Consider the following 26,722-nt stretch of genomic DNA (forward strand, 5'->3'; position numbering starts at 1 on the left):
TTCATAATGATTTCTATGTGATTAAATTAACAAAAACACATATTATTAAGTTGTGATTTTTTTTTTACAATAATATGTATTTGATAATGTATGTAGAAATCTTATATGAGCAAAAAGAAAAATAAATTGCTCTTGGCGGCCCCCTGGTGGCCGCGGTAGGTACAGCACTGAACGGTAATATGAGCTGCTGTGCAGAAAGCATCCAAACCTCCAAAGCATCGGTAGAAGATAAGTTATTAAAACAATGTCACAAAAAATTATTTATCCTTCAGGGAGAGAGAAAAGAAAGAGGAAGAATTTAACAATCCAGGAAATAAAATCATAACTAGCAAAAATGTGATTACTACTTCAATACAACTCAAAACATTCGCTCTACAAGTGACTACATATAGTTTTCTCTTTTTGTTCATTGTTCTTTTTAACACTTGAAACACAATTCAACATGCAAACAAGTTGCAATAGTCTTAATGCAAGGGCTGGTACCTTAAAGCTTCTGGTTTTTGATTCACAGAATGAATTCTTCTGTTTCCAAATAAATTATCTGATTCATATTTCACTAGTTGACATTTTCTTAAAAAAACATTTGGCTGTATGCCTGATATCTGCTCGATAAATGTACCAAATCAAAGGTCCTAGAAAGACAGTTAGAAGTTTTATTTAGACATTTTGAACCAAAGGATTCCTATCTACTTTATACATTTATACAGAACGTTGTAAAAATTCAAAACATTAAGAATCGACATGTTTAGTTTTTGATATTTTCTTGAAAGCATGCAGTATAATGATGAGTCTAAAGGATAATTAAAGCTTACATAAGTCATAGTTTGTGGTTATGATGCCAAAAAACATGACTGATTAAACAACTAAAACAACAACAACAAACCCTGATTATTTAGCCATTCCTTAAACTGTAAGTAAGGCAAATATTACCATAAATTTTCATCATTTCATTGACTTCAATTTAAATAAAATGCATCACACACATCTATTCTGAAAAATGGAGCATATTACTGAAGTCATTACTGGAAAATTAACAGAAAGTAGATAAGTTTTAAAAACATTACTGCATGTCAAACACAATTCAAAGAAAGTTATTTTGAAACAATTAAAAGAAACTGCAGCAGAGCGCTCATTATAAACAGAAGTTCACTGGTAGATATTGATATAAGAGACTGTACAAACTCTGAAATATTTTTATTTTATGGCTTAAATGGATCCTCAAAGATGCCAGAACATTTAATACAGCTTCTCTCACTAACTTTGTGTGTGAGAGATAAAAATGCTGAGTGATCAAAGAAGTTATTTTGACTCATTGACTAAATATGAGAATAAACCATCAGAGCCTCCAGCCTACATGGCAGCGTTGTTCCTCAGACCTGGAGCTGATCTGATTTCAGAATAAACTGCTGCCTCTGCTGCTGCAGGACCCAGATTTCCTGGAAACAAAGACAGATTTTTAAAACTAAAAGTTGAATGAATACAATTAAAGCAAGTATAACTGGATAAACTGCAACATATTAAATGGCATAAAATATAATTTTTAAAATTTATGGGCAGAAAGTACAACAGATAAATGTTGACTTTACCCTTTTTCTTCTTGGCTTTCTTTTTTGGATCAATCGCAGCATAGACCGGAGTGGAGTCTGAAAACAGAACAGATCTCAGGAAACAGGAAACGTTTGATCAGTTTATCTCCTTTCATACAGAACTGATGAATTACAGGACATACAATAGCTGAGCTGTAATAACCTGCAGTGTAAAGTTGACATGAAGAAACGTTTCACTACAAAGACTAACTGTACCTGCAGCTCCTGTTTTCACCTCAGAGTAAACAGCGCCCTCTTCTGGTGCAGGATGTTTCCCTGGAAAAATTATAAAATAATCACCAACATACAAGATGAAATCATTCTGAGTCATTTTATCGACTGTAGACATGTGGGACTCACTCTCTTTCCCAAATGTTTTCATATCAATGAGAGCGTATGTAACATCTCTGGGTTCATCTGTGGCTGAAATATGTACGTTTTCTTGTCATACAATTGTCCGTAAAAATCAAATTATTTTATATATATATATATATATATATATATATATATATATATATATATATATATATATATATATATATATATATATATATATATATATATATATATATATATATATATATATATATATATATATATATATATCTTGAAATGAAAAGATCTGATCTACCATTTCCAGCCGCTCCAGCAGAGTCCACATTCTCATACAAATTAGCATTATCTGCAGTGAATAAACAGAGAAAAATGTGATTAATTTGACCATGAACAGCAAAGTCATTTGAACATTTCTCTCGGACATTTGAAAATTCAAAGCTGGAATAAATGTTCACAATTTTTTAATAAATCACAGTTATTTCACAAATACTTACAAAACCTTTATAACTCATCATCAGCTTTATGTTTATGGATCACAGCAGACAGACAGAAGGACAAGAACAGCGATACTTGCTTCACACATAATCTCATCATTTTACATAAAGCACTGCAAGATTTGTTGCATAAATACAGAGAATTTGTATAATATCTGAAGCTGGATTCTGGGTCAGCAGCAGAGATTCACTGATAATCAAAAGCTATAGTAAAAAAAAACACTGAGGTTAAATATATTTGTAAGAAAATGTATCTAAATAATCTGACCATGATCATGATGTTCAGTCTGGTTGGTAGTGAAGGTCTGACTGTTGCTCTGTGTGTCTTTTGATCTGAAATATAATTAAAATATGAAACTTTTTTAGGAGAAATACACTACTATTTCCAAAAGGAAGAAAAATTATGACAGTGTTCTCACCTGCTGCAGCACAAATCTGTGAAAAAGATATTTGTCATATTTCATATGTGATATTGCCATTTTGTATCATAACAAAATAATTAAAGTCACAAATTATAATTTTTTAAAAATTAATATTTTAATCCAGTGTGAGCAGAAAAAGGTTTCACCTTTGGACCGTCTGCAGCGCCACAACAAGATCAGGAGAATAATGAGAATAATGAGAACGATTCCAACGGTCAACATGACGAGAGAGCTGATAGGACTGGACACAGGCTCTGGAAATAAAAAATAAAAAAATTGCAGATTTTATGACAAAATTCATTAACAACAGATTAATGTGATGTTAAACTTGATCACCATATTATACACTGTCAGTGTTCAGTTCATTCCTAACTAAAGTGTTTTTTTCTTTTTAAATCAAACATTTTCCTCCTCCTCACCTCTAACAGACATCCAGCTCCTTGGTGAATCTTTTCCTGAATGTTGACATTTGTAGAAACCTTCATCTGACTTTGACACTGCAGAGATATTCAGCTCCCCTCTGCTGTCATTATGGATGAGTTTATCATTATGATAGAAAAACACTTTGGAGAGAAGTTGAGCTTTATTTCTGCATCTCAGAGTAACAGGATCTCCTTCAGTCACAGGATGAACAGGACTCAGCAGGAGAGGAGCAGAAGAATCATCTGTAAAATAATCAAATCAAATAATTCTCATTTAAAATGAATGAATGATAATATTCTCACAAAATTAAAGTTGTTAGTTTGATTTTTAAAATAAAATCACAGATTGTTTTACACTGAACAATCAGTCAGTGGAAATGTTTTCACTCCCTCCCCTCCATAAAAACACTTATTAGATCAGGAGAAATTCCAGTTATTGACTGTGACGGGATTCTATTATGACTTGGGCAACCAAATATGACTGACCAAGGCCGGAGATCACTTCAATGAAATGTATTATGCTTTTCTTCACATGAACAAGAACAACATTTGCAGAATATGCAAAGGACGTTCAAGGCAGGTTAAAATCAGACAAACAGCAGAACCTTCCATGTCAGAGTCGATCACCTTCAGTGTGACTTGTCAGGAGTCAAGCCACAGACTGACTCCCTGTGGCGCAGAGTCCTGTTTTTAAAGCCACAGGCTCCGCCCACAGAAAGACCAAACAAGCAAAAACGACTTAACAATTACTTGTAACTCAAAAATAATAAACAATACTAAAGAGAAAAAAAATATATCTAAATAAATAAACTTGGGATCAAAAATACATTAATCAATTTAATAGAACACGCTCAATACGTTCCGATGACGTCACTACGTCATCATGTGACTCCCTCCCGGCGCCACAATCCGGAAACAACCCTGCTTGAAAATGGAACCGGGAAAATGTTTGGAGCTAAAAATAACAGGTTAGGATGGCTATGCTAACGGAAGCAGGAGTGTTAGCATATCGCGGTTCATCGTGTGCACCCACGATGAACCGCGTCAGTTTAAGCTGCAACAAAAAGTAAGTTAGCAATTGTGTATGTTTGTGTGCAAGCGTGTGCTGCCGTGCTCGCAAGCTGACACGGACTCATAACTAAAAGTCCCAGCTTGTGATGGCTCTTCTGTCACATTGACAAATATCAGGCAAAGTTTTAGTTTCTTCTTTCGACAATCAGATGAACATATTTTAACCTAGAAATACATACGGATAAGAACAAAACGTCTGACCTAAATTTAAATTAAAATGTTTTTATTTTAACTTGTGTGTTACGGCATTTATTCAAATACATTTGCATGGACCACTTTGATAATATAATTATTTGGGTATTAAATTACATGATGATAAAATTTAAGTTTATATTGAGAGATATATAAAAACAGTATGCGCATCAGCCCTTTGATGCTGAAATTCAAAGTGAAGACAAGGAAAACAATGATAAATCTTGACCTACCATGTACAGTGATGTTCACTGCATTGCTGAACTCTCCTGATTCAGACTCACACCAGTAAACTCCACTATGAAACTGGTTCATGTTGATGGTGCATGTAGATCCAGTCATTTCCCCCCAGATGGAGCAGGTAAAATCTGACAGTGAATCTCTTTCTATAAACCTCATCACTCTCCACTCAGCAGTTTTTCCCTCACAGATCAGAGACACAGATTCAGATCTGAAGTGTTGAACTCTGTCAGGATTCACTGAGAGAGAAGCTGCTGGATGAGGATCTGGAAACAAGACAGGATTTCATCTGAGAACAGAAACATCTTTAAAATGTCTGGTTGAAAATAATACTTTGATTTTTATAGATCTTTAATAATAAAGATCTGTTCAAACATTTCAACATGTTGACCAAACTTTGTTTCTCTTGAAGATGATCCACATATTTCAGTGTATCTAAAATAAAAATAATTATCAGCTATATTTTACAAATAAAGCTGGTAAATATTTTATTTGCCAAAACTTAGCAGCTCAACCTGCTCACTTCTTTTTCTTGACTACATTCAGGTTCCAGATGTCAGACTGCAATGCTCTCCCTGTATGTAGTTTGTTCAGGTCTTTATTTCTTCTTCTCTGTTGTTTTTGCTCTACTTGTTTATAACCATTAAATATTTCTAACCAAACCACCAACTCAGCTATAGATGATTGAATGTATCCAGGCTTACAAGATCACCAATCTGATTAAATGAAAGTAACAACCCATAAATCTCTTTAGTTAAACGACGTGACGAAGCGAATTCTGATAATGTTGATTAGATTTTTACTGTCTGAATCTAAAGTAATTCTAGTTTATTATCTGGTAAAAGTATAAAAATCTGAAGCATATTTCACCTTTTTGGATAATTAGTAAAAGAACAGACAATATGCAACATACTTTTGATTAGTGTTAAAGACTAGGCAACATTAAATAAAACTGAAATCATGACTTCTGTTTATTTATAGCATAGAGAGAATTAAACTGACCTGCAGACCAGATAAACTTTGGTTCACTATAATCAGTGTAGTTCACTGGTTCTCCTCTTCCTGCTCTGCACACAAATCCTGCTGTGTGAGTCGATCCATTAATGGTGAAGTTCTGTTCAGTACCACTGGTGCTGCCAGGAAGCAGCTCATAGCTGTAGGAGCTGCTTGACGGTTTAATAAAAGTTTTATACCAGAAGAACCTCCATCCTGCATCCTGATGTTTAACCTCACAGCTCAGAGTCACTGAGGCTCCAGGATTCAGCCATGATGGAGACACAGAGAGGACAGGAACAAGTTTACCTGTTGAAATCAAACATCAAGAAACATTTATATTATTATTTTAAAATTTGACAGATTAAAATGCTGCATATCAAAATATACTATAAACTTAATTTCTAAATGATTTTAATGACACTTATCATGAGATTTACTTAAAATGGCAACAGTTTAGTGATTATAAATCTTAATAACAAATATTCATCCATTGTTTACAGCTGATTGTCTTTAATGGTTTCTATCTCCAGCAGTTTCTGGTCAAAGGCAGGATACACCCAAATCTTAAATCCATTGGATTAAATTTTCAGAATAAAATAAAATGTAGTTTTTATGAATAAAAACTACATTTTATCCTTTTCTTGTTAGTTTTACTCTGTTGGTAAACAAAGAGTCAATCAATCAATTTGTTTTTTCATTGATGAACAGAAACTAAACTCACCAGTTTCATGAATGGTGACCTTTGTGCTGTATTCAGTGTAGAAAACTGGATCTCCTCTTCCTCCTCTGCAGCTGTAAACACCTCCATCTGAGACCCTGAGGACTCCATCTGGTTTATTGTTTATTATGTCCCGAGCTGTACGATGTGAATGTCTGAACCAGTAAATCTTCCAGCCTTCACCGATGTCCACAGAGCAGGTCAGTGCTACGCTGCCGCCTGCTGGTATGATTGTGTCCTTCACTGTCAGTGAGGCTCTGGGTTTATTTGAAGCTGATTGAGAAAAAGACAAATAGAACTAAAATATCATAATTTGACTCGTTTCAATGTAATTTCATTTGATTCATTTATATAGCACCACTTAAAAGACATCATTTGATATTTTTAAGTGGATATGAATTGGACAAGTACAATTCATATCCACTGTATAATATTTTTTGAAGCAAGTTCATTCTAACAAAGTACGCATTTTATTCCCTCAAATCACACGTTAAAACTTAATTGTTTTAATTTAACTTCTAATATTTGACAGAAGTGAGTCTAAAGAACACATGGGACACGTTTCTTAACTTTTGTATGAATATACAACAATTCAACAATTCACAGATTTATTCTGTCAAATGTTTTTAACAGCATATGTGATCTTTATGGACTTACATATTTACTAAAAAAAAACAGAAATCATAATCATAATAATCTGATTGTGATTGAATCAAATCATGTTGTATCAAATCCCTTCAGAGCTGAACTGAACCAAACTACTGAACCAGAACATCTTCTAATGTTCTGCTGCAGTCAGGAGAACTGGGCTGGAAATCAGCTCTACTGAACAAATCACTTCTCAGTCATTCAACAAGGAAACAGCTGCTGACAACTAAAGTTTAAATTCTCCTTCACATATTTAAACTTTCTGTCATCTTTAAAAGTTATTGTTTTTAAAGTTCCTCCAGACTTTCCAAGCAATTTTACTGTTGATTTATTTTATTTATATATTATTAACAACTCTTTATCTTTTTCATCTTAAATCCAGAATTATACAAAATGTGATCTGGATTTATTTTATATCTATAGAACTGTCAAAAACATAAAACGCACATTATGTAATGGGTCAGTGCTCCTTATTCTCTTTCAAGAAATCTTTATCTTTCAGCATCAAGATATTATTCAACATAATTGTATAAAATCTCATCTGCATCTGGCAGGACGGTAAAAAGGGTAAAAGAAAGTCTGGCTGCCAGCCTGGCTGGTTTAAATGTCTTACAGAGATTATGAGATAATCAGAGACATAAAAAGTTGGATTAAATATCACAGAATTGCAATTTAAACTTTACAACATTGTTTTACTGAGAAAACTGTACATATGCAGCTGATTGGAGCAAAAAATTATTTTGGTTTTTCTCAGAAGTTGATCAATGAATGATTTGAAGAAGAAGGAAACATTGATTTTTAATTTGTGTGTTTGAAAAGCTAAACTAAAATATGTGGTCAACAAATGTTAAGAAAAGTGACCTTTTTAATTGCAACTTGATGGAACATTGTAAATAATAACTTCATGTCTATAACAGATGATCTACTTACCAACAGTTAATGAGTATTGAGTCCATTGTGTGAACTGATGGTTTCCTTTTCCTCTGCAGCTGAATGTTCCACTGTGAGCTTTGCTGATCCTGTATTCACTGGATGTTGGAGAATAATTTAACCTGGTTGATTTCCATTCATACGTCCACTCAGTTCCTCCTCCTCTGATCTCACAGCTCAGAGTGACCGTCTCTCCATTATATATTGGAGACCAGCTGGATTTCAGGGAGACACTGGGTTTAATGAAAACTGTCCACATAAAGAAATATCTGGTTAGAAATGTAATAAAAAAATAGCAGTAAAACTTTTCCTGCTATGTTTATGATAATTACATCATGTCACAAATTGCAACATTGTTGCAAATTTTACATCTAAAACTCAAAATGACAAATCAGTTCCAGCAGAGAACAGATTTTACCTGAGAGTTAAAGTCTTTGACACATTCATACAGGTAAAATATAATACAGCAAATCTTCCATTAACTGCAGCAGAGCCATATATGTGGTTTATGTTTAAAATGTAATTTGATTTGGTTCATGTTGGACAAACAAGAAATCTCTAAAGTCTCAGACATCTGAGCTTGAGAAGCATCATGTTCATATTTGATGGATTATGCAGCTGCTCAGCATTTTTGATTTACTGATGGATTTATTGAATATAAGGAAATGATCTGATTGGGTCAACAGTTCATCTTTGACTTGATTGTTGTTGTGATCTCACAGTGAAGATTGTGGTTCATTCTGTTCATTGTTTCAGTGACTAATAGGCTTGTAATTATACTCTTTTTTTCTCCAGTTATTCTGGTTCACTTGTTCCAGATTGTTTATATAAAATAGCATGAATGTTGTGTTCATTGTATTTAAAGGTTTGTTAAATACTTCATTGCTTGTCTGTTCCTGTTTATTATTTGATATTGTTGGTTAAAATATGAACTATTTCTATAGAACTGGGACAGAAACTGAAGATCCAAACAGAATCTCTAATTAGGTTGATGATTAAAATGATTAAACTCACCAGATTTAATGTTGACTTCATCGCTGTAGTCAGTGTAGAAAACTGGATCTCCTCTTCCTCCTATGCATTTGTAAACACCTTCCTGTGTGACACTGAGGACTGCACCTGGTTCATTGTTTGTGATGAACTCATATCTATTATACACTGACTTCTTGAACCAGTAAATCTTCCAGCCAGCAGATCCCTTCACTAAGCAGGTCAGTGTCACACTGCCCCCTACTGGCAGGGATGTTGTTGCTGGTGTTACTGTGGCTTTAGGTTTATTAGCTGTTGAAGTAAAACATAAAAACAAAGAAATATTCAGAATAAAATCTTAAGCCACTAGAACCAAACACAAATAATGAATGCTTAGGAAAGACTGACAGGTCTGTTCTATCATCATGCTTATGATAATTATGAAATAAATGATATTCTAAAAGTATATAATAATGATAACACTCTAGACATCTGATTCATGCAAGCAAAATCTCAAACCTGTACTGATTAAAAAAGTTCAGATAATTTCTAAAGTTACAATTTGTGTATTTATCAACCAGGAGGTCCAGAAGGATTAAGGTCCAGACTGAACGACTCAGGAAGAGTTTTTAAAATCAGAATGAAAGAACTCAAGAAAATCACAGGAACACACAGTCAGTGTCTGGACAGAACTTTATCATGTTGCTGGTTACTGAGGATCACTGCAAATCATTTTTTAAACACAGAAATCATAATAATCTGATAGTGATTGAATCAAATCATGTTGTATCAAATCCCTTCAGAGCTGAACTGAACCAAACTGAACCAGAACATCTTCTAATGTTCTGCTGCAGTGAGGAGAACTGGGCTGGAAATCAGCTCTACTGAACAAATCACTTCTCAGTCATTCAACAAGGAAACAGCTGCTGACAACTAAAGTTTAAATTCTCCTTCACATATTTAAACTTTCTGTCATCTTTAAAAGTTATTGTTTTTAAAGTTCCTCCAGACTTTCCAAGCAATGTTGATTTATTTATTGTGTTTATTTATTATTAACAACAAGTACTTTAACAGGAAATTTGTCTTAAATCCAGAATTAAACAAAATGTCACCTGAAATTATGTTATTGCTATAGAACTGTCAAAAACATAAAACACACATTGTGTAACGGGTCAGTGCTCCTCAATATTTTTCAAGAAATCTTTATCTTTTAGCATCAACCTGTTATTCGGCATAAATTTTGAAATGATTTTTTCTTTTGATTAATGAATGACCAATCATTCATTGATCAAGTTGATCAATGAATGATTTGAAAGAAAGGGAAACATTGATTTTTAATTTCTGTGTGTGAAAAACTAAACTAAAATATGTGGTCAACAAATGTTAAGAAAAGTGACCTTTTTAATTGCAACTTGATGGAACATTGTAAATAATAACTTCATGTCTATAACAGATGATCTACTTACCAACAGTTAATGAGTATTGAGTCCATTGTGTGAACTGATGGTTTCCTTTTCCTCTGCAGCTGAATGTTCCACTGTGAGCTTTGCTGATCCTGTATTCACTGGATGTTGGAGAATAATTTAACCTGGTTGATTTCCATTCATACGTCCACTCAGTTCCTCCTCCTCCCTGGATCTCACATCTCAGAGTGACCGTCTCTCCATTATATATTGGAGACCAGCTGGATTTCAGGGTCACACTGGGTTTAAATGAAACTGATCACATAAAGAAATATCTGGTTAGAAATGTAATAATATAAAACATTAGCAGTAAAACTTTTCCTGCTGTGTTGATGTTAATCATATTATGTCACAAATTGCAGCATTGTTGCAATTTTACATCTAAAACTCAAAATGACAAATTAGTTCCAGCAGAGAACAGATTTTACCTGAGAGTTAAAGTCTTTGACACATTCATACAGGTAAAATATAATACAGCAAATTTTCCATTAACTGCAGCAGAGCCATATATGTGGTTTATGTTTAAAATGTAATTTGATTTGGTTCATGTTGGACAAACAAGAAATCTCTAAAGTCTCAGACATCTGAGCTTGAGAAGCATCATGTTCACATAATATGGATTATGCAGCTGCTCAGCATTTTTGATTTACTGATGGATTTATTGAATATAAGGAAATGATCTGATTGGGTCAACAGTTCATCTTTGATTTGATTGTTGTTGTGATCTCACAGTGAAGATTGTGGTTCATTCTGTTCATTGTTTCAGTGACTAATAGGCTTGTAATTATACTGTTTTTTCTCAAGTTATTCTGGTTCACTTGTTCCAGATTGTTTATATAAAATAGCATGAATGTTGTGTTCATTGTATTTAAAGGTTTGTTAAATACTTCATTGCTTGTCTGTTCCTGGTTATTATTTGATATTGTTGGTTCAAAAATGAACTATTTCTATAGAACTGGGACAGAAACTGATGGTCCAAACTGAATCTCTAATTATGTTGATGATTAATATGATTAAACTCACCAGATTTAATGTCGACTTCATCGCTGTAATCAGTGTAGAAAACTGGATTTCCTCTTCCTCCTATGCATTTGTAAACACCTTCCTGTGTGACACTGAGGACTCCACCTGGTTCATTGTTTGTGATGAACTCATATCTATTATACACTGACTTCTTGTACCAGTAAATCTTCCAGCCAGCAGAGACCTTCACTGAACAGGTCAGTGTCACACTGCCCCCTACTGGCAGGGATGTTGTTGCTGGTGTTACTGTGGCTTTGGGTTTATTAGCTGTTGATGCAAAACATAAAAACAAGTAAATATTAAAATTATTGTTACAATCTCATCTTAATATGGAAACATATATTACTATATGTTGCCATAAATCAAATGTTGAGTTACTAGAACCAAACACCAATAATGAATCCTAAACAAGACTGACAGGTCATATTTATCATCATGCCATTATACCATAATTAGAAAATAAATGACATTTTACTAGTATGTAAAATTCATAACAGAACTTCAGAACAGGACTGATTACTACAATTCAGGCCCTGTCAGATTATTTCTAAATATAAATTATTTATCAATCAGGAGGTCCAGACTGAACGACTCAGAAAGAGTTTTTAATATCAGACTGAAAGAACTCAAGAAAATCACAGAAACACAGTCAGTATCTGAGCAGGTGTTAATCATATTGTTTCTTACTGTGGATCACTACACTTTTCTTTTTTTAGTCTTTACTGCCAAGATGGTAATAAGCAAATTAACAGAAAGTCTTGCTGCTCAGCATCAAAGAAGGACTGGATTTCACAGACAATGAGATCTGTGAACAAGATCTTTTTTCATGTCAAATGACATTTGACATAAATTACAGAAGCAAAACTTTATAATATGAAGAATATAGTACTAAGAAAACTACAAGAGAAAACTACAAATGTGCAGCTGATTGGGGCAATAATGATTTTAGTTTGTCTTAGAAGATAATCAATAAATCATCTTCTATAATTATTATATATAATGAACATGAAACATTTTAATGTTCAATAAAAAGTCATCAGTTTGACATTGTAAATGATCATTCTATGTCTGTAACAGATGATCTACTTACTGACAGCTAATGAGAAATCATCACTCCACTGTGTGAACTGATAGTTTCCTTTTCCTCTGCAGCTGAATTTGTCTCTATCAGCTGCAATAATCTTGTATTCATCAAATGGTGGAGAGTTTATCTTGTTTATTTTCCATTCATACGTCCACTGAGCTCCTCCTCTGATCTCACATCTCAGACTGATTCTCTCTCCTCTGAATATCTGAGGCCAGTTGGGTTTCCTGGTTATTGTGGGTTTAATGTTGACTGTTGACATAAATCTCTGGTTAGAAATGTAACAATAATAAAGTCAGAAGTAAAACCTTTCCTCGTTTTCAGGAGGGAATCATTCAATGAATTCAAAGATCAAACTGATATAAGAAAAAAAATAATATTTAAACAGAATAAATTAGGGTATTAAATAAAATTATTAATACAACTGTGTCTTCTAAACATATAGAAGATGTAATATTTTTTGTAAAACATAACATAAATAATAATACCACCTTCAGTTTCAAAACTTTTAAACTTAATAAATACATTTCACAGCAGATTGATGTAAGCTTTAAATAATAAATACATGCAATAAAATGCTGTGTAACATTATTAAGTAATACAAAATTACACTTAGTTAATATTCCAAAAATGAAAAACTTCTATAAACATATTTACAAGTTCAAGATAATTTGTTTGTTTCACTGATGAACAGAAACTAAACTCACCAGTCTCATGAATAGTGACCACTCTGCTGGTTTCAGTGTAGAAAACTGGATCTCCTCTTCCTCCTCTGCAGGTGTAAAAACCTCCATCTGAGACGATGAAGACTCCATCTGGTTCATTGATTTCTATTGGCTGATCTGGATCCTGTCTGAACAAGTAAATCCTCCAACCATCACCCATGTCCACCGAGCATCTCAGTGTTACACTGCCCCCTGCTGGTATGATCGTTGGACTTGCTGTCATTGTGGCTCTGGGTTTATTTGTTGCTGATTGAGGCAAAGACAAAGATCAATACAACTATTGACTCATTTTATCTGTCAAATGTTTTCAAACAGCAGTACATGTGGTTGTTATGGATTCACATATTTATTGAAATTTAACACTAAAATAATCTTTTCTCATAAACATGCAGTTTTTTGACATTAGAACATCTTCTGTTGATCGACACATTAATTGATAAATTACAGAAATCAAAATAATCTGATTGTGATTGAATCAAATCAAATCATGTTGTATCAAATCCCTTCAGAGCTGAACTGAACCAAACTGAACCAGAACATCTTCTAATGTTCTGCTGCAGTCAGGAGAACTGGGCTGGAAATCAGCTCTACTGCACAAATCACTTCTCAGTCATTCAACAAGGAAACAGCTGCTGACAACTAAAGGCTGAACTATTTTTAGTCTAGTGGTGATTTTTCTAAACTTTCAGACAATCAGATGAATTGAACTCAGTGGTAAAACTGCAGCAGGACCAGAGAATCACAATCTGCCTCATCAGCTTTTATTGGCTCATTGAAGGATGGAGGGGCTTTGTATGAGAGTCAAAACTTTATTAAAATACAGACAGTATTGTGCAAAAGTTTTGGTCCATCCATTAATTCTCTACTGTCCTTCCAAGAAAGCTAAATTTCTGATCAGTTTAAAACTGATTGTATTCAAACATCCTCCAGACTTTCTAATTTTAGTGTTTTGTTTTCTACCAGGTTTGGCTTCTTTTTTATTAAACACAACAATAATATTAAATAATATTAAAATATTCTTCATCTTACATCCAGAATTATAAAAAGGTCACCTGGATTTAATCTTTATTTCCATAGAATTGAGCTAAAGAAACTTTGGGCATTGAGTTTATTTTCCTTCTAATTTTCCAATAAATCTTCATCTTTTAGGATCAGCCTGTTGAAGTGAATATAAATATATGAATCTAATCTGTGCTGACATGACGGTAAAAAGGTTAAAACAAAGTCTGGCTGCCCAGCAGCATCAAAGTAGAGCTGGTTTAAAAGTCTTAAACAGAAAATACAATAATCTTCATCTTAAATACATTATGAAATATCACAGAAGTGAACTTTAGTGAACACCATAAGAGCTTAATGTTTTTTTTTTAAAGTGAACCGTTTAGATGTGACTTAATGAAACATTGTAAATAATTATTTCATATCTACAATAGATGATCTACTTACAAACACTTAATGAGTAATTAGTCCACTGTGTGAACTGATTGTTTCCTTTTCCTCTACAGCTGTATTCTCCGCTGTCAGACTCACTAATATTGTTGATCCTATATTCACTGGATGTTGGAGAGTTTTTGTCATTTGTCCTCCATTCATACGTCCACTGAGTTTCTCCTCCTCCATTGATCTCACATCTCAGAGTGACCGTCTCCCCACTGAATATATGAGGCCAGTTTTGTTTCAAGGTCACATAAATGGAGACTGTTCACAAAAAGAAATCTGTGGTCAGAAAATAAAAACTTTCCTGCTAAGTCAGGTTAAATTTATTGACCCTTAAATTCAAGGGTTAATATTAAAAAAAAAACAACAACCAAAAAACGTTCAATTAAAGAAATCATTGAAAATGCACAAAACATAGGTTAATTTTACAAGACAATGAATAATCATGAGTAATATATAATAGAAGTCATTAATTTAAAATCGGTAAATCTAACAAATACTTTCCATACCAGGATACTGTCAGCTGTAAATATCTAATCTCAGCCTAGATATTCCTTTTTTAACACCTGATCTAAGAAATCATCCAAAGCTTGAAGCTGCTAATGTCTCACCAGTTTTAATGTCGACTTCATTGCTGTATTCAGTGTAGAAAACTGGATCTCCTCTTCCTCCTCTGCAGCTGTAAACTCCTCCATCTGAGACACTGAGGATTTTATCTGGTTCACTGTTTCTGATGGGATGAGCTGTAGAAGACTCTGACTCTTGTCTGAACCAGTCAAACTTCCAGCCATCAGAGTTAAAAACAGAGCAGGTCAGTGTCACACTGCCCCCTGCTGGCAGGAATATTTTCTCTGGTGTTACTGTGGCTTTGGGTTTATCAGCTGTGGCAAAACATAAATACAATTAAATATTCAGATTATTACTTAAATAAATATTACAAATCACAAATTTACCTTCTAGAACCAAGCACAAATAATGAAACCTAAACATGATTGACAGGTCAGATGAATATGAATTAAATTATGTCTTAAAAATATACAATAATAACAAGATGAAAGACATCACATTATTGTAAGCAAAATCTCAAACCTGCATTAATAATTAAGTTTTGTCTTATAATTTCCTTAACTACTTGTGTATTTATCAACCAGGAGGTCCAGAACCATGAAAGTCCAGACTGAACGACTCAGGAAGAGTTTTTAACATCAGACTGAAAGAACTCAAGAAAATCATAGAAACACACAGTCCAGACACATTGCGTCTGGGAATATTTTCATCATGTTGCTGCTTAGAGGAACACTGCACAATCTTTTTTATACTTTTAGAAATGTATTAATTATAGTAAGGTCGTTTATCTGACATCTGCTAGTAAACCTTGTTTATAAACATCATAGTGATTAAATATGTAACTATTTCAGTTATTGGTGTCGATTAATGTTGAACTCAGTTAAAACACATTTAAATATGATCCATTTCACACTGGAGAGAAACCATAAACAGACATCAAAACATATATCCTGTTGCTCTTTAACATCTTGTCCAATAGACAGTTTGTTGCAGCGGTGTGATGCTAAATCTGATTCAGTGTTTATCTTTAACTACTAAGTTCATCTTAACTCTCCTCTCTTTGCATCTGTTTAGTTTTTAAAACAGACACAGTTTTCCAAAATGTGTTCTCTAAAAATTCTATATGTATTACTCTCTCTCTATTTTCCACTAATGCTACAGTTCAGCTCAATATCTGTTTTCTAACAGAGAAGATCATAGAGCTTCATGAGGCTCCTGGATCAGAAATGCTTCCTGTTCTGGTTTATTTATTTATGTAAACTAAAGACAGAATATTCTCAGTATGAATGAGGATCAGTCTGACTCACATAAAGCTGACAGTCTGAAGGTAACACTCCATTCTGTTAGCTGATGGTCTCTTCTACCCGAACATTGATATTCTCCACTGTAGGCCATAGTAGATGTGTTGATCCTGTATTCATTGGATGATGTAGGGTCTCCACTGTTAACCCTCCAATAATACGTCCACTGAGATCCTTCATCTTTCTGGATCTCACATCTCAGAGTGACCGTCTCTCCTCTGTATATCGGAGACCAGCTGTGTTGAAGAGTCACTGAAGCTGTGCTGGAAACTATTAAAAAATGCAATAATGATAAACTTTCAGTTTTCAGGTTTAGCTCAAATGTTTCTCCTCTAAGTTTCCTCTCACGTGAATGTTCAGTTTTAAACATCTTATAGACATGATAACTCCACGTAACTACTGGAGAGACCAGGAATAAACACATTAAACAGTTTGTGTTTGAAACCAGAACGATGACGACTTTTTACTAAGGCTGTTTCTACTTCCTCTTTATTTTATCTCTTGTTCTGACTCACTCTGACCTAAAGAGATGATCAAATGGAAAAAAAAACATAATCTACAATTAGTGTTTTTGCTTAAAAAAATATAAATTCAACAAAAATGAATCCAATGTTGTTTAATTAATCTGATCATCTAACAACTAAAACTGATAATATATATTCAGTTAAAGGGAAAATATTTGGTTAATAATAATCAATTTAATTTATAATGCACTTTTCATTAATAAAAATCTCAAAGTGCTGCACGGTGCACTTTGAGATTGAGGTTAGTTATTTATGTATGAGAAACTGAAAAAAAAAATTCAAAAAGAAAAGATTCTCACCATCAGCATGAGCGTACATGAGGTCACTGATCACTGCAATGAAGAATAAAAGCTGATCAGATTTGATCAAACTGACAGAAAAAATTCACAACAAATATTTGAACAATAGAGGGCTGCACAGTAACAACTGTGATGCAAGGCAACAGTTGTTAGAGCTGTTGCCTTGCATCAAGAAGGTTCTGGGTTCAAGTCCCGGTCTTTCTGCATGGAGTTTGCATGTTCTCCCTGTGCATGTGTGAGTTTTTCCGGGTACTCTGGTTTCCTCCCACAGTCCAAAAACATGTCTGTCTAAATTCTCCCTGACTAAACCATGTATGTGGATGGTTGTGTGTCTCTGTGTTGCCCTGCGACAGACTGGCAACCTGTCCAGGGTGACCCCGCATCTCACCCGGAACGTTAGCTGGAGATAGGCACCAGCAACCCTCCTGACCCCACTAAGGGACAAGGGTGTAAGAAAATGGATGGAAGGATGAACAATAGTGACATTTCAGGTAAAACTACTAATAGGTTTTATAAATAAAGGCCGGGAAAGAAACTCGAGAAGCATTTTTACAACACCCCCTCTGGGCAGAGTTAATCATAGAAACACACTTAGATCAAACAGTGTTAAACTCTAATTCCTTCATGCAGAATCATTTTGATCATTAAACATAAAGTCAGTGATGAACTTACAGAAAAATCCCAGCATGCAGAGCAGAGCGTTCTCCATCCTCACATCCAGACCTTCTGCTCATCAGAAAAGTTTCTACGTTGTTTTATCTAGAAGAATGAAGCAGAAGTTACATCTGTCACACATAAATGACACCAGCATGTTTTATGCTTCTCAGTATAGCTGTGTGTTTCCTTCCCTTTTACACAAACTTCAGAGCAGCAGCAGCAGCTTTGACCGCAGCAGTTGGTGGGTTTTATTTCCTGTCCACTGCACAAACATTTCAACCTGTTTCATGAACACAACTATTAATGTGGTTGTAAAAATACTGTGACTTTAAACAAATATTGCATAATGTAAAGAAAGACCTTGATGTGAATCTGAGTTTTTGTGAGCAGTTTTGTGTTTAAAGTTAGCAAAATAACTTTTTTCCTTTTTGATACTTAAACTTCTAATTTTTTCAAAAAATATTTTTTCACACCTTCTTCGAGTAACTTCCTTTCAGCTGCTTCTCAGCTCAGTGATGAACAAATGATCTGTCTGGTGGTTTTGCAGCTTCTATGCTGCTAAGTGACACAATGGGTTATTATAATGTGATTAAAAGCAGCTCATGACTCATGGAACATTGAATACCATGATGTTACTGAAAAAGAAGCTAAAGCTGGTATTAATGTGTGTGTGTGTGTGTGTGTGTGTGGGCGTGCGTTGTGTGTGTGTGTGTGTGTGTGTGTGCGTGTGTGTGTGTGTGTGTGTGTGTGTGTGTGTGTGTGGGGACGATTTTCCTGACACATACTACGGTGTGGGGACCAATTGCTCCATGTGGGGGCGAAACCCTGTTTTTGGGTGAGAAGTCAGAGTTAGGTCTAAGGTGTGAATTGAGTTTTGGTTAGGGTTGGGGTAGGTATGTGATGGTTAGGCTTGAGAGTTTTCACTCTCGAGGGCTTAGGAAAAGTGTAAAGGTAAGGTTTAGGCTGTAGAAATGAATGGAAGTCAATGGAAAGTCCCCACAAATATAGCCACGCAAATATGTATGTGTGTGTGAGTGTGTGCGTGTGCGTGTGTGTGGTTATAAAAATACCCCGACTTTAAACAATTATTGCATATTGTAAAGAAAGGCCCTTGATGTGAATCGGAGTTTTTGTGAGCAGTTTCTTTCTGACTCTTAAATTTCTCGTTTTCTGCTGCATGATTTTCAATTTTTTTTTCACTTTTTTTGTGTAACTTCCCTTCATCTGCTTCTCAGCTCAGTGATAAACAAATGACCTGCGTTGTGGGTTTGCAGCATCTGTGCTGTTAACTGACACAATTGGATATTATAATGTGATTAAAAGCTGCTCATGACTAATGAGACATTGAATACCGCAATGTTACAGAAAAATGTGGTAAAGCTAGTGTGAAGGGATGTATGTGAGAGGGAGAAGTTAAGTGAAACCAACAAGAGCTAGTTGAACCGCAACAAGGTGTTCAACCTTAAATATCTGAGCCACAATATGACATTGATGATCCACCAGCCCTGATGGATGATAACATGGATGCAGAGAATGAAGCTGAGGATAATAATAGTCTTTAAAATGTAAACTGGTTCAAATCAGTTTATTTTCTTCTTCAAATTTTTTCTCAATTGATTTCTTTTTCAATATGTTTTCTTTTGCTGAAAAATTTACATTTTCTTGATACAAGGCTTTCTGTCCTATGTTTATACTAGGGATGCTCTGATCAGGTTTTTTGTTGCCGATTCTGATACCGATCACCCAAGAGGCCGATCTCTGCCGATCATCTGGATTGTCTGTTAATTTTTCGCCTTAGGTATAAATACTGTTGCGTGATCTGGCAAAATGGAAAAATTATCTGTCAATAAATTCACCTAATTTAGACATGAATTACAAAATATTTCCAGGCACAATACAAACTATTCAATCAAAAGGACAACTGAAAAACCTGCAGTAAAATAATATTACAACAGCTTAAATTATGCATAAATCAAATAAATCTCACAACACTGCCTATATCAAATAATGTCAAGAAAAAATAAATATTCATTCAGAGTCAAATGCAGGTTGCATCAAAATGCATATATTAGATCTTATTAGATTTGTTGTGTTGATGCATTTTGACGTGCTTCACCCCCGAGGTATTTCTTCAGCGGAACACGCAAACTTCCCCATTCACACTCTCACAGTTCCTTGCCACATCACTTAGGATTTGTTGCTGCACGCTTCCGCATTGTGAAAGAGGAGACCAGCTGCACGCAGGCTGAGAAGTGAGATGCAGGTGATGGTTTTGGAGAACGGCAACAAGAGACCGTGATCGGCGATCACCGATCATACAGTTTTTCATGGAAATCGGCCGATCAATCGGCACACCTCTAGTTTATACTATTTGTTTATGGAGGTGCTTTTGTGTTTACTGGTTTCTAGATGGAGATGGAAACTTTATAGTTCCTCTTTGTGTCTAAAGAGGCCTGACAGTGAAAATGACCTCATTATCACATTCAGATCTGAACTGTAATAAAAACAGAAGAAGTAAGACCTTGTGAAGCAAGTGCAGTCAGACTGATCTTCTCCAGCATGAAAATGTATAAGTGAAGTCTATGCTTTCTGTACTACAGGGACAAATTATGTGTCATTTGACATAAAATGACCTGTGACCCTTAGTTTGAAATTCGCATTTTATCCACAATCAAGTGTCTAAGTGATGGTTCATACAATGGGCTGTTTATTTACACAAAGCTCCTACTCAGAGCTGCAGTCCTCAGCCAGTCTCCCTCCACACAGTGAACTCTTCCCCTGTGTCTCCCCCATGTTGCGCCTCCAGATTAGCAGCAGCAGATAGAAAACACCTACTGGAACTGCATGTCTGCTGAGTTCATCATAGCAACTACTTCTCAGTCTAATACTCCAAGGCAAAGTGCTAAAAGGGGAAGTGTTGGACAGCAGCTTCTTAAAGAGACAGAGGCCAATTTCAGGTGCTACAAACAGCTGTGATGCAAAATCTAATTTCTTTTTAGTTATTTTTATGTAGACAGCATTTTCATAACTGCGGATAACCTGGTTACTCGATTAAAGAAAAAATTGCATCATTATCCTTTAAGACCTTTAGCTGATGATTCCTTTACTCAAAATATGAACGGTCCCACAATAAACTGGGATGATGAAACTACTTTATAGTTAAATATTCGTCTGTAACCTCCATCTAGTGGCTGTTAAGGGGCACTGCAACATATTTACTGCTTCTCTGTGGGCTCTCTCTGTGGGTTATTCAAATATACAGATGTGTAATATTTTTGGAGATGGCAAAACAAGTCATGTTTAATTTCAAGGTTTTAATCTTTGAGATTTCATGACAATAAACACTATGGGCTCTGATACCAGGTGGCTCTCAAGCTTATGAACTTCAATGCTGCTATGGAAATTTTACTCCTGTCATTTTACATGCATAGCTCTTTGCATGTAAACATTTCACCTGCAGTGATAAAATGATTATATGAACATTGAGTTCCAATATTCACATCCAGTTAAAGGTTGGGTTTGTGTTGAGGGAGATCTGCTTCTCATCTGCTCTGATCGATGAGAGTCAGACGTGTTGAAGAACCTGAACATTTAAACTGGATCCTTCTGTCTGCAGATATCAGGTCTGATTGATTTGCCCTTTCTAAATGGGTTTATTTACATGAGCTATTGCAGCACTAAGCTGCTTTTGAAAATTCATTTGGCCAAAAATAATTTTATGAGTAGCTTGTCTCAGATGCGAGCTGTCAATGTATCCTGTAGAAATAACAGTCACAGAAATGATGAGACGTTCTGTGGAGATAAAGCTGAAGACAAACTTCCAGTAAATCACACAACACACAAATGTTGATTTATGCTTTTTACATAATCATAATGTAAAGGTCTTTTGTTAGCCCAGTAAGGTATCTGTATTTTACTTTGAGATAAGTGATTTATATTGAACAGTAGTGTTACAAGAAAGAGGATGAGATTTTAAATTTATCACTGGTGAAAGAAAACTATAGTTCAATTTTGCATTTCTGCTCAGTGGCTGTTTTTGATATGAGCTCTATGTATGGGCAGTTGCCAAAGGCAGCATTAGAAAGAACAAACAAAATATTTATCATCTGTCATCTGTGACCTGAACGAGTTTCCCTTGATTGCTGCTGAAGAGTGAGGTACCTGCTTTCTGCTTGGAAAAAAAATATTGATAATTGTTTGAATTTTAATTAGTTGGAGGGCAGAAGGAAGGGCTTGCCCAGGATGCCGTTCCTACAAGATCCAATTCTGATACATTTGTAAGAAGTTACATTTCTTCTGGCCTGTGGATTTCTGGAAAACATCCTCCATTTCAGTTTGTGTTACATTAGAAGAAAACTGATGTACCATATTTCAGCATTTATAACACAATAGAAAGAATCAAAGTCTCTGAGACTAAAGAAATTTATAGAACTTTCTACACACCATTGACACATAATCTGTCTGGATGAGAATCATTTTTAATTCATATTTTCAGTCAAAATTCTTAAACAGTGACTTTACAAGTATTTAACAGAATTACAAAATAGACTTAAGATGGAAAAACTGAAAATGTGTCACACATTTAAATGTTAAAATCTAATAGCATCAAAGCATCAGGAGCATCTTAAAGATGAAAATGATGAGTTATTGTTACATTTCAAGAATCTGGTAGACAGTAAACAGTACATGTAAAACACAGCTCTCTGCTAAAACAAAAACTAAAGAAGCATATATGATATATGTGGATTCCATGTTAGTTCAAAGACTTGCAGTAACATCTTATAAAAATATGGGATTATACAAAATAACGACTTTTATCTCATACAGTAAATCGAATCATCACATTATTCAGTCTGCAAAGCTGCATCTATTGCTGCAGGATTATTTTTCTGTCAGAGGAGAGATAATCTGAGTGAGATATTTATCAACATTAAAATTAATTAAAGCCTCAGACTTGAACATGTTCAAAAAATAAAATCATATTTTTAATTATATTTCAGTTGTTAATCTTCAGTTCAGGAACACAAAGATTGATACAATTTGAAGCTATTAAAACATGAACTGCTTTGATTAATCTAAAAACAAATATTGGATCAAAAAGCATAACGATGAAACTCTGTACCTTTACGTTAAATTATTAATCTGTACCACCATCTAGTGGCTGTTAAATTGCACTGCAACAGATTTACTGCTTCAGAGCTCTCACTGTATGTTACTGAAATATTCAGCTGTTTTATCATGTTTTATTACAGATTAAACACTGTGAGCTCTGATAACTAATGAGCTCTCATGCTTATGAACTTCAATGCTGCTGTGCAGAGTCGTCCAACATCGATACATATCAAAGTGAAATGATACTTTGGCAGGTTTTAATTGGCATTGATTTAGGGTTTTCATCTGTTCCTTCAAATTAAATGTTATTTCCCCGTCTGTTCCATGGAGAACCTGCTTACTTTCAGAGTTATTATGCTCCATACATATAGTAAGTATGAGACATGGACAGATTAGAAAACATGAAATCCTAAACGAAATAAAGCTGTGAAGAAAAATATCCAAAACAAACAAGATGAATTTGAACTACTTTACCGCCAAATGTCACAAAATACAAATAAGGATGGAACACTCATCTTAAATCCATTTACAGATGGATTTAATTTTCAGACATTATGAATAAAAACTACATGGTGTCCTGCTGTAGTTAGCTTTGCTCTGCTGTTTTTCTTTTCGTTTTTGTAAATCACAAACTGCACCTTCATCGCTGGATTTAGTGTAGAAAACTGGGTCTCCTCTTCCTCCTCTGCAGGTGTAAAGACCTTCATCTGAGACGATGAAGACGGCATCTGGTTCATTGGTTCTGATGGACTGATTTTTATGAGACTCTGTCTCCCGTCTTAACAAATCCAAATTCCAGCCATCAGATCCACTAACAGAGCAGATCAGTGTTATTCTGCCCCCTGCTGGTATGATTGTACCACTGGCTATCAGTTTGGCTGCAGGTTTATTAGCGATTGAGACAAAGAGAAAAATAACTAAATCACCAGAATTCAACTTGTTTCAACAGAATTCAACTTGGTTCATTTATACAGCACCACTTAATTTTAAACTGTAAGTTTTTATTTTTTTTATTATGTTGTGTTTTAATGTACAGCACTTTGTATCAGCTGTGGTTGTTTTAAAGTGCTTTATAAATAAAGTTGGTTTGGTTTAATAAAAACTATCACCACAGTCCACTTTATAAGACAAACAGGTCTTATATTGTTTTCTTTAACATTTACAAAATATAAATTTTCCGCTATTGACTCATTTATTCTGTCAAATGTTTTTAACCAGCAGCATCTGTGGTTGTTATGGATTCATATATGGATTTAATAATTATTAAAATTTAACATTAAAATAATCTTTTCTCATAAACATGCAGATTATTCACATTAGAGCATCTACTGTTCATCAACACATGAAGTGATAAGAGACAGAAATCATAATAATCAGATTATGTGACTGAATGAAATAATGTTGTTTCAAATCCCAGTCAGAGCTGAACTGAACCAAACTACTGAACCAATACTACTAAATACTTACTAAAATACAAACATTATTGTGGAGAATTCACTGTTTATAAATCAACTGTCTCCACTCCTCTTTCCGATTGCTCCTGTCCTTTTTCTCAAGAAAACCTCAACTTTCTGTCTCAGCCTGTTAGTTAGTATTTAAATGTGAAATCTAGTCTCTAGTGACAGGATGAAAATAAGAAGGTTAACAGAAAGTCTGGCTGCCCAGCATTAAAGTTGAACTGGAATAAAATTATTTCACAGAGAAGTGGAGCATAAACTTTGTAATTTTATTTTACTAAGAAACAGCACGTTGGAGCAATAATTGTTGCAGTTTGTCTTTAAATACCTAAACTGAATAAATTAGGATATTCAATGAGAATATAATCAATGCAGTCATTTCTAAATGGGTTAGAAAAAACAGTAAAAGTAAAAGATAACAGGCAAAACAAGACCATCTTCATTTCAAAGCTTTTAAACTTGAATTTTATTACAAGATGATGTGAACTTTAAATATTGAAGTTATGTATTATTAGATATACAACATAGTACAATCAATAATCCAGAAATGAGTATTTTCTATAAAAATATTTAAGAAGTTCAGAGTAATTTTTTGTTTTACTGATGAATAGAAACTAAACTCACCAGTTTTATTGATGGTGACTTCATTGCTGGTTTCAGTGTTGAAAACTGGATCTCCTCTTCCTCCTCTGCAACTGTAAACACCTTCAACTGAGGCGATGAAGACTCCATCTGGTTCATTGATTCTGATGGGCTGAGCTGTACGATCCACTGACTGCCGTCTTAACAAATCAAACTTCCAGCCATTAGATCCACTAACAGAGCAGGTCAGTGTTACACTGCCCCCTGCTGGTATGATTGCATTACTTGCTGTCACTGAGGCTCTGGGTTTATTTGCAGCTGATTGAGGCAAAGAGAAAAAGAACAAAATTATCAAAATTGTGCTTGTTTTATTACATTCTGTTTGGTCCCAGTTGGGTTTCTGGGTCACTGTGGGTTTAATGGAAACTGTTCACATAAAGAAACCTCTCATTAGAAATGCTGCAAAAAAATAAATAAAACATCTTAGATGACACAGAAATGAAAAATAATGTATTCATTTAAAAATCTTTAAACCTAAAAAAAGTATATTTTATAAAGTATGAATCTGAACCCAGAGAGGTTTATTTGGTTATTATTTATTTCATTAATAGTGTTATTATTTATTTCCTGACTTTTGTTCTGTGAAGAACCTAGAGAGGGTTATTTGATTGTGCTTTCTAGAAAAGAATACATTTTTATATTTAGGCACTCCTGCAATCGTCACACTTTTTCTGTTACAAACTGACTCCGGCCCCCAACCAGAGAAGGGAAAAGTTATGTGGCCCTCACAGGAAAAAGTTTGGGGACCCCTGATATAGACGATTGTTTTAAGTCAGTAATTCTTACATATTGATGAAAAATATTAATTCCACTGACAGATTATTTCACTTATCACAAGAAGAAAATGTGGTGAGCTTCAAAATAACAAATAATTTCTGGAACAATTAACAGCTTTGAAACCTTCACAAACACAAGAATGGTGTTAAATCTTTAATTAACTGCAGGTGTTCGCAGGACAAACCAGCGAGAAAAAGTGACCCTGCAGGAAGATCCACACAAATCAGAAGTATAATTTACATCCCTGCACTTTCCACGAGGGTTTTTCCTTTTACTGACCCAAGGCAGGCAAACTGTGTTCATGCTTGAATTTTAACAGACCATAGATCTAAAATCCTAGCATTCATATATCAAGAATATGTCAATGGTATTAAATTTGATTAATGGTTGCAGCTGAGATAAAAGATTAAATTGTAAATTTATGGTTTAATTAGAAAGTCCAAAGAATCATCTTCATAGTTTGACTGTTTTGTTGTTATTAGTAATCTTTGTATTTAAGCTTGATTTGTTCACAGATTTCACCAAACGTATATTTAAACACTGCTGATGCAGGACCAGGTCAGGGCAGCGAGGATTTTACGGGATTGTGCTCTAAGTGTTGTCAGAACATTTATATCACTGAATGGATGGATG

At 34.4% G+C, this 26,722-nt stretch overlaps 1 protein-coding gene across 1 annotated transcript; it reads right to left on the reverse strand.

The window, feature by feature from the left end:
* Positions 1–633: 633 nt before the first annotated feature.
* Positions 634–18,384, reverse strand: LOC145548886 (Fc receptor-like protein 5). The gene is made up of 23 exons (XM_081599959.1): positions 18,117–18,384; positions 17,445–17,477; positions 16,628–16,891; positions 15,365–15,634; positions 14,763–15,014; positions 13,302–13,565; positions 12,601–12,846; positions 11,511–11,777; positions 10,491–10,742; positions 9,049–9,336; positions 8,056–8,304; positions 6,481–6,750; positions 5,766–6,065; positions 4,757–5,029; positions 3,258–3,503; positions 2,985–3,092; positions 2,836–2,851; positions 2,685–2,749; positions 2,218–2,268; positions 1,947–2,009; positions 1,803–1,862; positions 1,587–1,643; positions 634–1,436 (listed from the first exon to the last, which is right to left on the reverse strand). The coding sequence occupies exons 1-23, from the start codon at positions 18,151–18,153 to the stop codon at positions 1,351–1,353; spliced, it is 4,017 nt and encodes a 1,338-aa protein (XP_081456085.1). The 5' UTR covers positions 18,154–18,384; the 3' UTR covers positions 634–1,350.
* Between the last annotated feature and the right edge of the window lie 8,338 nt (positions 18,385–26,722).

Source organism: Poecilia reticulata, chromosome 18 (assembly GCF_904066995.2).
Source record: "Poecilia reticulata chromosome 18, P_reticulata-male-v2, whole genome shotgun sequence".
In the NCBI taxonomy this organism is placed as follows: domain Eukaryota; kingdom Metazoa; phylum Chordata; class Actinopteri; order Cyprinodontiformes; family Poeciliidae; genus Poecilia; species Poecilia reticulata.